We start from the raw sequence: 15,466 nt of genomic DNA, 5'->3' as shown, positions 1-15,466 counted from the left end.
CAGGGATGGAGGGTGGGAGCTGTAGGGGCAGGGCCGACTGGCCCTATTCCAACTCGGACAGCCGGACACATTCCACCCCCCAGGCTGTTTCACAAATATAGAGAGGAACCATGGATAAAGATGTCTGTACTATTTAATTGTCACAATACTTCTGTTATGCTCATATTTTTTCCTGGTGATTCTAGACTAGACTTCAAAAATCCTAATCTGCCTTGAGTCCATGTGAGAAAGGCAGACTATAAAGAATACTGTTAACAGCAAGAATAGGACACATTATTGCTAAAAATCTCCAGAAAGGATTAAACCGGTATCTAGAGAAACAGGCTGATTTTTAAAATCTTGTTTTGTGATTCTGTCCTGTACTATAAATTTTATAGTCTAAAGATGTGAAGTAAGTTTATTTTCTTTTCTATTGGGGGATCTAAATTTACAGGGAAAATGTGGGATTAAGAATCACAACACAGTATGTAAACTCAAGACATTATTCTGAGCAGTGATATAGGGCAGCTAAGAGGAAATCACTGGGCCAGAATTCTGTGGATTCCCCCAATCAAAACAATCTATGAATGTGGAAGAATATTTTAAGACACTTTACGTTCAGAGTGGGATAAACTGGGATACTGAGATTTGAGCAATCAAGAAACTAGTAATTTGTATTAGCTTTCCTTCAGTCATTCACCTATCACACTTCCAAATAAAATATAGGATGATTTCTAGCTGCTGTTTCATAGTCTAAGGCCCCAGTCAACATCAAGTTAAACCTGCCTAAATCCTGCTGAAATCAGCATTCCACTAATTTCACCAGGACTTTAAGTACAACCAACTTTCACTGTATGGCAATCAGAGTCTACAGTTAACATAGTATAAAAATTACCCATTCTTGTTCAATTAATCTTGGATCAAACTGAAACATTTAAAAGATGGCAAATAAATATCAGTTTTAAGGCTGCAATAAAGTTTTAAGCACACAATTTAAAAGAAGGAAATCTCATTGTCCATCACAGGTAATTAGATCTTAAAGTACTTCAAAGGGACTATGTTAAAGCAGATGTGCAATAAAGAATCTTTTTTAGTAGCTGGGTCAGCACTGCTATTCATTTTTTGCTGTTCTAACACCTTTGAAAATTTGTTAGCAGCTTGCTCAGTTACCTGCGGCATGATGGGCTTAACACAAAGTTCTTAGCCTTGGATCTTTTTTTATCTCTCTGCTGAAGCCCTCGCTCCTAAAGAGCAGCGACTCTGAAAAGCAGCATCACTGACACTCTGCTTCAACTGTTTGGCTGGAGGGTTTCCCAAAATTATGAGCTATAAGACTACGTAGGATGAGCTCATTATAAACTCTCTTGGAGGCTCTCAGCTTTCATCTCTAAAGTTTTCTAGGACTCATGATCACTGACAGAGTCCTGAATTAGGTAGGTAGCCATGTTGGTCTGAAGTAGCCGAACAAATTTTGAATTCAACAGACCAACAAGGATTTATTCAAGGCGTGAGCTTTTGTGCGCACGCACTCTTCCTTAGACAATGGAACCAGGACCATAAGAGTACAGATATAAAGAGAGAGTAAATTAGCAGCACATCCATAATTATCATTTAACTTGGTCCATAGTTAATATGTCAAATTGACATGATAATATATTGTTGAATGGCTTACAATGCTAGCACGTCTACTTCTATATTCAAATATCCCACTAGTTGTATTGTAGCTGCATAAAACTATTTCTGTCCAAATAATGCACTTTATTTTGTGTTTCATATTTTTGAATTTCATGTTTTTTCTACTACAAAAACAGGGGGAAAAAGCTACATGATGTGCCAAGAGAGTATTGGGTTGAAGCATTTTGCCTTTCTCTCACTTTTATATTGGGTGTTTCTACAATTTTGCTTAAAGAAAATTTAACTATTATAACTTTGAATTTTATAAATAAAAACAGTCACATTTTATATGATAAACAAAACAATTTACATTAATGAAACCGCAAAGTAAGTTTAGGGCCATTGAGAAAGTATTGGATAAAGTTCTTTTTTTCCAAAATTGGAAAAAAGAGAAGAAAATAATGTTTCCAAGGATTTTAAATTTCCAGAAATTTTATAACTGTATTTCCTACTGGTGATAAGGCAAACAGTCTAGGTGATGATTAAGCAAGACAGGAGAGTGGAACAGTGGCGAGTTGGGTGAGTTTGTCAACCCTAACATGAACCAGATATAAGACAGTCAAATATTCCCCAGGTGTGCTAAGCACAAAGTTCAGTATGATTTCAAACTATCTCTAATATCCAATAATAAAGCCACTGAGATTCTTGTGTCAGCTTTCACAACAATAGTTAAAATGCTTTAGAGCAGCTGTCCCCACCCCCGGTCCTGTGACTGGTACCGGCCCATGAAACAGTCGGTACCAGGCCGCAGCTCCTCCTCATCCTCCTCCCCGGCTGATGCCTCGGGGGCTGCCCTTCCACTGGCTCACCTTTGGTGCTCTCCGGTGGCTGCCATGGCTGGGGCTCCCCCTTGGTGTGGCACTGCGCAGCTGCTGATGGCAGCGCCCCCAGTGGGCAGCAGGATGTCAGGGGCACCGGTGGGAAAGCAAGTGGAGCAGGGGCTCAGGCGGTGGTGGCGTCCCTTGGCAAAAGACTACCCCCCCCCCTCGGGTCTCAGTAAAATTGTCAATCGTTGACCAGTCCCCGGTGATAAAAAGGTTGGGGATCACTGTTTTACAGGAACACTTCCGCCATTTCCAAATTCCGATTTTAACCTTCACAGAATTTTGATTCAGTGCATTATCAAACAAATTTAATGAGTAACTTTACCTTCTCCCACTAACAATAAAACTCAGCTGACGTTAGCAGTGGAAATGCTCTAACATTGGAATCAGCAATTTCCTCACTTCAATAGACAGTTAATTATGTGTAGAATACAATCCTAAACAAGCAGAAGGATAAAATCCCATCATGCATTTCAAAGAAGCAACTAAAAAGAAAACAGAAAGGTTGCGTAATATTTTACAATAAACGGTCAGTGAGAATCATTACTACCTCAAAAAAAAAATCAGCTATAAGTAACAGGGTCACAGACAGCTTGCTCAGAGAATGTCTGTGATTTTATGTCTACATCTAAAATGCAATGTATGAACACAGGAAATGTATTTGCATACAGCATACACTAGACAACTACAACTAATGTCCCAAACAAAACCTATAATTGCTTCTGCAAAACATACAAGCTGGCCCCTGTGCATTATACCTTGGCATGCAAAACAGAGGGGACAAGTAGAGACAATGACTGATCTCAGAATCAGAACTGGAAGAGACCATAAGGGCCATCCAGAGCAGCAATGCCATCCAGACCAGCCCCACAGGAAGAGACTCCACTACCCTCCGTGGCAGCAAATTCCATATCTCTCAAGGTGTTTTTTCTTAAAACTTAATTTTTTTAACAGCATTAGCAGAGAACCTGCCAACTATTTTGTAAGAAGCCAATGAATAGTCAAGATCAGACAACTCAATTAACCAGCATGCCTGCTCAACTGCGTGCCACCTTCTTGGCACTGCTACCCTCTTGTCAGGTAAAAGCTTTGTTAACAATCATATTTGGTTAACTAGCCACCTCTGCTCCTAAGAAAGCTTATACTGTAGTTGGTGGGCAGGAAGAGCTTCCCCTTCTTCCATCCTTACCCCTGGACTTATTTTGAATGGGAAAACTGTAGATGTCTCTTATGACATATTTTCCCTTTTAGAATGTGTTGACATGCTTTTAAGGCAAGGGTTTCAATTACTTTTTGCCAACAAATAAACATGAGAATAGCAGTACCTGATTTTGCTGCCTATCATGCTCTGAAATTAAGTGGGCAAGACAATAGGTAATATTGCAAGGTGACAATGCAGCAAACAAAGGTGTGCAGACCACAGGAGCCCATGCTTTTCTCAAAGTCTTTTTGACTTTGTTTGACTTTGTAAACACACATATATATATATATATATATATATATTTAAAAATCCTGTTTTCTCACAGTATGAGTTTTATCCGTTTCTGCATAATGCTGAGCATCTGGAGAGGAGATTATTGTGAAGTCCAGAAAATAAACACTTCTTTTGTTTAATACAGTGTTGATGGATTCTATTTTCGACTCTGTTGTCAACAACTGACAAGAACTGAGACATGCTTACAGGAGCTTAGGGTGCTGAAGCTTGCTGTTCCAGCACTGGCTCGGTTGTGATATGATACAAAAACATATTTCATTTTAACCACAGTTAATTTGTGAAACCAGGATTCAAGCTCACAATCACACAACTCCCGGCTGGTCTCAAATGATACTGGTTTCATTTCCTTCTTATTATTGCTTGGGGGGGGGGACCACACCAAAAGAAGTTAGAATGATAATCTGCTGCTAGTGGAGTGACCAGCATTCAACCACACTAACTAGAACAGGGGTAGTCAAACTGCGGCCCTCCAGAAGTCTATGGACATCTGGAGGGCCGCAGTTTGACTACCCCTGATACTAGAACTAGGTTCCTCAAACATTAGTTTTGCACAGCCTCTGAAATAAGCCACAGAATATATTTGCATTTGCAGTTTAAAGGGATTTTTCTATCTTTACAAATTTGTAAATATAAAAAATGATGAGATTTTATGTTCTAATGATAACAAATAAATAAGTACAAATTTATATTTAACCCACCCTTCCAAACTGCTCAGGCGGCAACAACATTCATAAAAGCACCCTAAGTTATACATACTACCTTAAAAGATTAAAATAAGGAATTAAGTACTGAAAATATTTCAATCACTCCCTCAACCCCCTGTTTCCCCCCTCAACCCCGCTCTATCATAATCAGGGAGAAGAGGTGAATACCAAGAGGGAGAAGAGAACGGGATGGGTGTGACTAGCATACAGAGAAGCTAGGAAATTGTCCCAAAAAGCTGGCTGGCATGTCTTTGGGGGCTTTAGGGCCGCTGTTTTTGTAACACTGCCAGTTTAAGACAGCTGCAGTCCACGAAGCAGAATTTTGTGTTATGAAGAACAGTGACAGGATGAAAAGCTCAAAGAGGCAGCAAGCTCTGGGGATGCAGAAAAAGTGCGTGGAGAGAAAAGTGAGAGGGATGGAGGAAAGGCTTAAAATGCCAAAAGATAAGCTCTTCCGAGAAAACGCAAACTAGACATTTCACAAATGTGTCAAATGGAAGATACTCTATTCCTGTCTTACAGGACTCCATAGAAAAAACTGCAACAGACAAGTGAGATAGATGAAGCTATTTTATACCAAGTCAGACTGCTGGTCTGTCAAGTTCTTTCTTCTCATGTTTAGTATTAGTTCTCCAGGGCAACAGAGTGAGAAAGGTACTTAGGACCTTTCTCAGTACCTGTTACCTGGAATCCTTGAACAACTGGTGGTGCCATGAAGAGGTGGGCATGAACCTGGAAAATGGAAGTTCATTGGACTTGTGGGTGGTCGTGGGTTAGTCACAAACCCCAAACTTGCACGGACCCCCCCTCCCCCCCGTTCAAGAAACTTTTGGTTTGCTTGAGTTTGTTAACTGTTCAGCTGTTTCCTAGGGTGCTATACATGTAAAATTCACCGTGAAGCCCCCTGACAGTATCGCCTCATTGTGGACATGGTTTCTGGATCTTGTTCAGTGTCCACCCTTTCGCCCTGGGAGGAGGTCACCCACCCACCTACCCTTCCATGTCATAGTTCTAGAGAGGAGCAAAATTTCCTATGGACTTAATGGATGATGACTGAAATGGGCATTGGGAGCCCCTATGGGGGCCAAGTGGTGCCTGCACATATGACCATGAGGGTCCACAAGCTTGGAGGGGCCTGGATGGGGTATAGCTCCCAACATACTCACTGGGTCCTGGGTCAGGTGCTCTGACTTCCCACTTATCTACTTACCAACTTAACCAACTTTCTACCTGCATACGTAACCAACTGTCTACCTAACCAACTTTGTACCTGCCTGCCTAATCAGCTATCTATCTACCTACCTACCTAGAAGAATTGGTTCTTATATGCCACTTTTCTCTACCAGAGTGAGTCTCAAAGGGGATTACATTTGCTTTCCCTTTCCTCTCCCCACAACAGACACCCTGTGAGAGAGGTAAGGCTGAGAAAGCCCTGATATTACCTACCTTCCCAACTAACCAACTGTCTATATGCTCACCTACACCACCATCTCTGCCCACCTATCTACCCGCATCTGTGGCAATGTAGCCCCAGTACACCTCCCTAACCCGGATTTATTGGTGGTCTTTAACCCCACTCCCAGAAAGGAAACTCAAAGTAAAATAGGATATCAAATTAACACCTCCCCCTAAATATGAGATGTGTCCCAGAACTCTGATTGTTTGAGATTATTCTATCTGCTTAAATGCTGAAAGCCAATAAGGACCTAGAATAGATGCAACACAATGGGCGAAACCACAGCAAGAGAGGGACCCCCTCCCCTGAACACATATACCCCAAGTAAAGGGAAAACCTGAAATAAAGTTTTCCCCCAAAGAAAAGTAAAGCAGAAATCTGGATTGTGGGAGATCCTTCACTCCATTTTAAAACAGAAAATTAGGAGAGTTAAGTCAGAAGAGGTTTAAAATGAAAATGCTTAAAGAATGCCATGTTGGAAAAAAAATTGTTTCCCCCTGCTCCCAGACAGAACATGTGTCTCTTCAAAGACAGAAAACAAAAGATGTCTGCCTGCACCTGGTCGAAAAGCCTAGCCACAGGCACAGCAAGACTCCAATTAAAAGCCCACTGGGCTCCAATTGGGGGGGGGGGCGTTGAATGGCAGCCAGAAATGAGCAGCCAAGGACCCAAAAGTAAGACTGAAGGTGCTCCTTCTTTCTAGAACCACTCTTTCCCACAAAATTCTTCCCCTCCAAATAGCAACGCGCCTCTCTCTCTGCCACCCAGTCCCATTGAGACCAAAAGAACACAATGATCTCTCATGTGTCTCCAGGAACAATTTATACCAGGGCTCTCCCATTGAAACCAAGGGGAGCACTAGTCTTGGCTAACGAGGATGTCAATCAAGCTAGATGAGAAAACACTGGAGTAGCCATGGAAACAAAAAGACAACCTTCCCAAGCTCCGTCTACGCAGAGAGAAGTACTCGTGTGTGTGCATGAGGGAGGAAACGCTGTCCCTGAAAAAGCCCGCACAGGCTGTATGGCCCTGGATAAGGTTGTGTGTGGTTGTTGGGTTGTGCATGGTTTGTGACCCATTAACTACCCCAGTTCTTGGGTTCTTGGAGCCCCGTGGGTTGGCTCGTGCCCATTTCTAGTGTGATGGCTTGAGTCTTGGACTGTCAGAATACTAAGCAAATGCAAAGCAGCCATGACACCTGCCACAAAGGTGTCAATATGAAGAACAGCTTAATCACCTCCCGATGATCTTCCGCAGAGCACGGAGAAGGACAAAAGTATTTAGAAGCAGGACTTTGTTACTAGGAAATAAGAAATTGGTAAAAGCATTAGGAAATTATTCTTATTGCTCATTCTTTTCTCTATCTCTTTCAAAGGAGTATAAAGCCAATAAAATATGTTATGCCTTTGGCTACAGTGACATGTTTCCTAAAATAAATATTTTAACTTAAAAAAAACCTCACTGTGGATAAATGTTGCCTTTCAACCGCAACCACAGCTCCATCTGAACCAGACACTCCTGAATAGCCGGGAAAACAACATAGCAACTAAAACCAAAGCCCATTGCACGTTTGTAATACAAGCTTGTTTCAGACTTCCCTTGGTCCCAGAAAGCTAGGACTAAAGGGCGGGATCTGAGCATTGCCTTTGACACCTGAGTTCCTGGAAGAGTTTTTGCAATACTCACCTCTATCACTCTGGAGTCAAAGTCTTCATATGTTTCTGTGGAATAAAAAGAGATGCATCAGGACCGATTCAGGTTCTTACATTCTCTCCCAAGAGCACTCTTGGTGAAGCCACCACTTCTATTTGTTCAGGCTTTTTATTAGGGCTCTCCAACATTTCAGTGGCCTATTCTGGTATTCTTTTGTGGATTTTCTAGCTTGTCATTTCACAGTAACTGCCTGGCCCACCTATGATCATTTCCACACAGTTTTTACATACTATATTTATACAGTCAACCCTACTGTGTTTTTTTGATTGCTGAATGGTCTATTACCGGTTATTTTTTTTAAGTATTTGGTATTTTTAATGCTGTTGTGAGTGGCTTTAAGGAGCTCTCATTGAGAGGCAGCAGAGATCCTCTAAGTAACAAAAAGTTTGCCTCGTTTGGACCCAGTTAAAACAGGAAGAAGGCTCATGGAAAACATGTACCTGTACAGGGTTTCCACACAGCTGCACTTTCATTGAAGTGATGCTTATTATGTGCCCTGAACGGTTCTCATGAAGCCTCAGCAAGATCCGCCAACTATCTGGCGATTGAGCTGCTACCATTCTACTGCTCTGTGAGCAAGGACTGTGAATACAGTAAGCAGCTTTCCAACGACCAGGTGAAACACCAACAGAAATGTGCTCTACGTGGGGTGGGAGGGGCTGTGTCATTTTAAAATTAGGCTCTTATGCCAGGATTCCAGGTGTATCAGGAAGGATTCCACGTTTGCAACCAGAGCACTGAGAATACCTTATAAAAACCCTGAAGATGCTTTAACCCACATGACTTAAACCATAAATACGAGAATTTAAATAAATGCAGTGCTAAACCTGAATACATTGGCCACTTTATCTGAAATATGAATAATATGAGATGTTGTGAAAAGTTAATAATTGTGCAAAAATCTTGGCATTGGTCCCAAAGATAGACGTAACTTGAGGGTCCCCTGGATGATACCACCTTACTTACAACAGTGCCTATTTATTGTAGATGCTCCTCCATTCACAATATCTTATTTGTAGTCCACACACATGATGCAGCCAGCCAGTCCTGAGCAAACAATCTTTCTCTTCATGAAGGAAGAGGGACTGGAGGCATAACCAGACGATTTCCATATTAGGAGGGAGCGTGTGCACTGGGTGAGGTGTCCCTACCTCACCTGCCCTGCCAGGTACCCTATGTGGCAGTCTTGCCATGAGACTGGGAAAAAATAGAAAAATTTGACTGTTTGGCTATCAAAAAAGTAATTTGTTTTTGTTTATAATTGTTCTGATTTATTGGAAAAATATATAACTTCAATAATTAATATTCAATAGATATTATCTTCATATCTGTTACATTATATAGGCATGAAAACATAAATCAAACCAAAACGGGTTCCGGATAAACACAATTTTTTCAATAGCCCATTTTCAGTGTTTCTTCTTCCTCAGTGGTTTTATTTTTAAATGAGTCGTATCTCAATATCTTCAAATATTTCATATGAAGAATCCTTCAGGCTCAGTGTTTCATGAAGATAATATCTACTGAATATGAATTATTGAAATTATATATTTTTTTCAATAAATTTTTAACATTTATAAACAAAAACAGAACTTTTTTGATAGCCAACTGGTTGAATCTTTGTATTTTGGATACTTCCATTTGACCAGCCCTCTTTTACACATGAGACTGGGCCAGGCTGCGCAGGCAGGGTGGCCATTGCTGCATGACTTGTTCAGCAATGCTACAACAAATGATGCTACTGCTGCATTCAACATGCCTGAACTGGCAGAGCACCCTTGCATCACCTACCCTAGCACTATGGTCAGGGTATGGCTTGTCATCCAAACAGCAATTGTCTAGCAGCAAGGAAAAAGAAAGCCAGATCCAGAAAGTTATCCAAACTTTAGGAAAAGCTAGGCTATTTCCCTGACAAGGTCACCCATGCAGTGAGGCAACACCTCCTTCCAAAAGATATATGCCTCACCAGTGCAACTCCCAAATAAACAAATATGCATAATCAATAAAATAGGGACGCACCCTTAGTACTGTCAGAGGATGTAGTGATGTCCACCAGAATAAGCAGCTTCAAAAGGAGCTTACATAGATCTGTCAATGGCTACTAGCCGTGATGATAAGGGGGACTTCTACATTCAGAGGCACTGAACCTCTGCAGAAGTTCCTGATAGTTAGAGCGGTTCCTCAGTGGAACGGCTTCCATGGGAGGTGGTGGGTTCTCTTTCTTTGGAAGATTTTAAGCTGAGGCTAGATAGTCATCTGACAGAAATGCTGATTGTATGAACTTAGGCAGATTGTGAGTGGGTGGGCAGGAAGGTATGTGCCAGGGTTTGTCTCTTGTGGCAACTTCCTTGCATAGCCAGGGAGTTGCTGATCACCACTGTGGGATGGTAGGTGAATTCCCTCCAGTCCAGGTTGAATTTTGGAGATTTTTGGTGATGGTGGGGATCATTTGGACATGAAATTGGGGTCACTATGGGCAGGTGGGCAGTTGTGAGTGTCCTGCAAAGTAAATGGGATTGAACTAGATCACCCTGGAGGTCCCTTCCAACTCTATGATTCTATGATTTCAGAGCCAGGAGGCAACATCAGGGGACAGCCTCGGCCTCTGTGTCCCATCACTGCCTCTACAGAGGAACTGGCTGGCCCCTGTGTGAGATGAGACGCTGGACTAGATGGAACATGGGTCCAATCCAGCAGGACACTCCTTATGTTCTTATCATGTATGCACAACTTTTTAAGGTCAAATTATATGCTTTGTGGAGACCTGGGACCCTGAGTCTCTGTCCAATTACTATAAAGCAGCAGTGTGTGTATGTTGGGGGCTTAGTATGAAGAAACAGACGGGTGGCATAACCCCACTGCCTGGCCCCTACTTTTTGTAACACATGCTGAAAAGCAAGTAAGTAAAGGCTTACAGTGAACCCCCCTCCCTGCAGTTTCTCTTCTTCAAATCAGATTCTACCCACAATTTTGCAGCTGGTCAGTAGAGACCAAAATATAGGTCTCTCTCTCTCCAACACCATTGCTGTAATTCAGAATCAAGAAACATGACAAAAGCAAATGCCCCCCCCCCTCACCCCAAGCAATCCCCAAAGACAGGCCCCTATCCAAACATCTTCTAATGCAAATTTCAAATATTGGCAGCAGGGAAGACAGAGAGCAGGGACAAAAGAAAGGAAGATGTGAAAGTAGCCAGGAAGACAAATACGGATGCTTCTTTTGCTTTTTTTTCTTCCCCGAAAAGGAAAATGCTTTAAAAAGGGTAGAGATTAGAAGGGGCACCAGATTATGTACAAATGAGGAAGCTTTGAGCTAGGTTATGAGCTGAGTTCTTGTATATCCGCAGGCCAAAGGAATACTGCAAGCCAGCTGAGCAGTGATGCATAGATCAGAGAATCTTTCAGCATTAACAGGAGCAGCCCGGCTATAAATGGCTCACTTGTCTATACAATAGAGCATATTTTAGAACAAAATCATTTGAATGACGAAATAGCTGAACTGCTTGAATCTTTGTCTGAATCACTGCAACCGAGCATGACGCTTATTTAGTGCTGTGTGTTTCTGTGCTGCAACTGGGGGGGGGGGGGACAAAACATAAAAATGTTTCAAATCAGTCAGAGCACCTCAGCATAACAGCCCTCCTTGCGTCTCGTTTTAATGAGCTGCCAGGAAGAGGGGAAAAATAAGTCAGTCAATTGCCACCTATTGCAGAGTTTCTCAAAGCTTAAGGAAAGTGTGTATTGTATGAAACCAAAATACATTATGAATGTTCAGTATTTGGCTATTCCATTATTGCAAGGCAATCACAAATGATACTACCCAGCACAGCATGAAACGTATTAAGAAAGACTTTGTGGATCTGGGGGGAAATGAAAGAAAGTCTTCTGGGTCAGATGAATTGCATCCAAGGGTGCTAAAAGAACTTGCAGATGTCATCTCTGAACCTCTGACCATTATTTTTGACACTTCTTGGAGAACAGGTGAGATGCCAGACAATTGGAGACGGGCAAATGTTGTCTCCATCTTCAAGAAAGGGAAAAAGGAGGATCTGGGTAACTACCAATCTGTAGCTGGCAAAAGTTTGGAACAAATCATCAAACAGTTGGTCCTTGAGCAGCTGGAACAGAGAACTGTGATTTCTAAAACTCAGCATGGGTTTTGATAGAACAATTCATGTCAGACCAACCTTATCTCTTTTTTCAGGTAAGTAACTAACTTGTTAGATCAGGGGAATGCTGTGGACATAGTTTATCTGGATTTCAGTAAAGCTTTTGATAAGGTTCCACATGATATTCCTGTTGACAAGTTGGTAAAATGCGCTATGGATCCTAATTCTGTCAGGTGGATTGATAACTGGTTGACAGATTGTATCAAAAGGGTACATGTTAATGGTTCAGCATCCTCTTGGAGAAGAGTGACAAGTGGAGTACTCCAAGGATCTGTACTGGGGCCTGTGTTGTTCAACATGATGGATTTGAGGTGGTATTTATTAAATTTGCAGATACTAAACCTTGAACCTGATCCGGGCCAGCACAGGCAACCCATGCAGCTGCCTCAGCACAGGCAGGATACAGGTCTGATGGCCTGGTGGTAAAGAACATGACTGTAACCTTCTGGTTGATCATACAGTTATTAGGGATTGGCTATAATTCAACATCCTGATTCAAATCTTTGGTTCTTACCAGGCAGAGAAAACGGCCTGTTCCCCTCTGGAATGTAGTTTTTTATAAGCTCTCTCACAAAACCAAAGTTTATTTTATAACTGAGATAGTTCTTCTCAAGGCTAGAGAAATGGAAGAATAGTGTGTCACTACTGTTTATGTAAACAATTGGAGGTTGGAGGGGGCCTGCAAGTAGCTTTTGGGACCTGTCAGCAGTTCCTAGAAGGCTGGCGTAAGGGCTGTAGGGTGTTCCTGGGAGGTGGAGTGGGGGGGGGGGGGTAGAGACCCCAGGCTATTGGCTCATCCTGCAAGGCTTCATCATCTTGACGCCTTGGCCTTTTTAGCCTAGAGAGGATATGACTAAGAGGGGATCTGATAGCCATCTTCAAGTATTTAAAAGGGTGCCATATGGAGGATGGAGCAGAATTATTATCTCTTGCCCCAGAGAGACAGACCAGAACCAATGGGATGAAATTAATTCAAAAGAAATTCCCCCTAAACATCCGGAAGAAGTTCCTGACAGTTAGAGCGGTTTCTCAGTGGAACTGGCTTCCTCGGGAGGTGGTGGGTTCTCTATCTTTGGACATTTTTAAACAGAGGCTAGATAGCCATCTAACGGAGAGGCTGATTCTGTGAAGGTTCAAGGGGGTGGCAGGTTACAGGGGATAAGTGATAGGGATGTGAATGTCCTGCATAGTGCAGGGGGTTGGACTAGATGACCCATGAGGTCCCTTCCAACTCTATTATTATATGATTCTATCTTTTTCCGCCTCCAAGGAAAGTGTATTTAACACGATGTAATTCTATTGTTCTCTGTACAGATTTGGGAACTCCCCTGTGTCTAAATTTCTTCTACAGTAAAAATATAAAAAAGGTTTATCTCTCAGTGTGATTCATTGGGGCTGGGCAAAAGAATTTTTTTTTAGCTATTTGGCTATCAGGCCCTCCAAGGTGTGCTGGTGAGGACCCTTGCAGCTGCATTCTGCATCAGCTGGAGTTTCCGGATCAAGGACAGTGGTAGTGTTCATTTTTGCATAAAGACACATCCCAGGGGGCAGTCCCCAGCATCTGCAGATAACGAGTCTCAGATTACCATGGTGAGTTAAGACCCTTGGTGACCCACTGTAGGACGGTGAAGATAATACAGAGGTAAATGGAACAATGGCCCAACTAATTATACAGCAGCTTCCTATGTCCATATTAACCCTACATTAAACATCTTCAGTATGAGAAAGCAAGGACTCCTTTTCCTAGGCACCTTACCTCCATTAGGACCTGGGTCAGGAGGTCCTAGGCTGATACCTCCCCAGGAATTTCCAGTCCATCCCCTCTCCCTCTTTATTTTTGATTTTCTCTTCTTTTCCCACTCATCCCGCTGACGGATGATATCTGACTGAATCCTCTCTCGCTCTTCTTTATCTCGCTGTTTGATTGTCTGTGTCGCTCCATCTTTTAACACAGGAGCATTGAGGCCAGGCCAAAGGAAGCCTGAACGTCCTGAGGACACAAGAACATGAGAATATCTGTCAGGTACGAAACAATTCAGAGCACATTTCAAATGGTGATCAGGCTTAAGCAGTTCAGTGACCATTCTGAGGTTAAATTTCAAGCTGCATATCAGAAAAAACAAAAAAGAGAAACTTAGAGTTAAAGAGCGTACATGCCAATAATTTCCCAATTTCCATCTTCCTCTGGTCTGACAAAGCGCAAAGCTCAGGATGGAGCAGGACTATGCAGAGAAGCCACCCTCAGAGGGATGCACAAAGCACTGGGGAAAGAGCGGGAGGTTTAAATTAAAGGCAAGCAAGAAGGCTCTGACAGAGTGATCATGTTTCTTTAGCTATTGTAATGTAACTCTGCCTTGGCTAAAGCAGAACATGGGATCAGGCTGTTCATGGAATATGTTCAGGATGCCTAGCATATTCAGTGATACGGGGTTTACTGCAACATTTTGAATGGGAAAACTTTCCAGAAAATTTCCCAATGCAAGTTGATTTGGACCTAAACTAGCATGATTTGCCTTATAAAAAAATGCAATGCTAATTTAATATGCTGTACAAATCTTGCAAACGTTTCTTTCCAACATCTGAGAAGCAGATGGGGGGATTCAAAGATGCACATTTAGAGAGCAGGTCTACTCAGAATTGTCACTCACCTCTATTCAATAAGGCTTACTCCTAGGAAAGCATTTTTAGGATTGCATGGTTAATGTCACTCCTAGAGCACGCATGACCAGTTTAGATGCTTCCACACAAGGGTTTTTCTTCTCCATGGAAGTCAGGGGAACGTCCAAAGGACACAAATGTTCATTCTGAGCATGACTCATGGTGTTTCCGAGGCTTTCTCCTTTACATCGGATTAAAAATAAACCTGCTTTAATCTGTCTCAAGTGGAACTCTTTAGAGCAGGGGTAGTTAACCTGTGGTCCTCCATGGACTACTCCATGGACTACAATTCCCATGAGCCCCTGCCAGCATTTGCTGGCAGGGGCTCATGGGAATTGTAATCCATGGACATCTGGAGGACCACAGGTTGACTACCCCTGCTTTAGAGGAACTGCAGGGAAGTATATGTGGGGAGCAAAGGCTTTCAGAACGACATGGAGATGCTGCCTCCCCACCAAGCACACTGAAAGTCTTTTGCCTCCCATTTTCCCACCAAGCAAGCCACCATAGCTTTACAGTGTGGCTGGATAAGGAACGGGATGGGAAAGGAAGGGGGTTTTCTTGGCTGCAAGGGGTCCAGGAGAAATTGGTGCTACATCTGTGCTTTTGTGCAGATGTGATAAGGATAAGAAAAATAAAGGAGGGATAGCATCATACAGCCGGAAGAGTCCCTACAGGCAATTTAGTCCAACCCCCCTGCTCAACGCAGGATCACCCTAAAGCAGTGGTCCCCAACCCGCGGCCCGGTGCCGGGCCGTGAAGGCCTTGGCTCCGGGCCACGGCTCCCTCTCCCCG

At 42.6% G+C, this 15,466-nt stretch overlaps 1 protein-coding gene across 1 annotated transcript in view; it reads right to left on the bottom strand.

Annotated features, from left to right (window-relative positions):
- Positions 1–15,466, bottom strand: part of MRPS5 (mitochondrial ribosomal protein S5) — a 55,196-nt gene that overhangs the window by 24,923 nt on the left and 14,807 nt on the right. The window contains exons 4-5 of the mRNA XM_077335861.1: positions 13,770–14,003; positions 7,819–7,853 (exon numbers count right to left, since the gene is read on the bottom strand). Coding sequence (XP_077191976.1) covers positions 7,819–7,853; positions 13,770–14,003 — 269 coding nt within the window. The remainder of the gene's footprint in view (positions 1–7,818; positions 7,854–13,769; positions 14,004–15,466) is intronic.

The sequence above is a fragment of the Paroedura picta genome, chromosome 1, assembly GCF_049243985.1.
Source record: "Paroedura picta isolate Pp20150507F chromosome 1, Ppicta_v3.0, whole genome shotgun sequence".
NCBI classification, from domain to species: Eukaryota; Metazoa; Chordata; class Lepidosauria; order Squamata; family Gekkonidae; genus Paroedura; species Paroedura picta.
The sequence above is the reverse complement of the archived record's forward strand: the minus strand, read 5'-3'. Positions and strand labels throughout refer to the sequence as shown.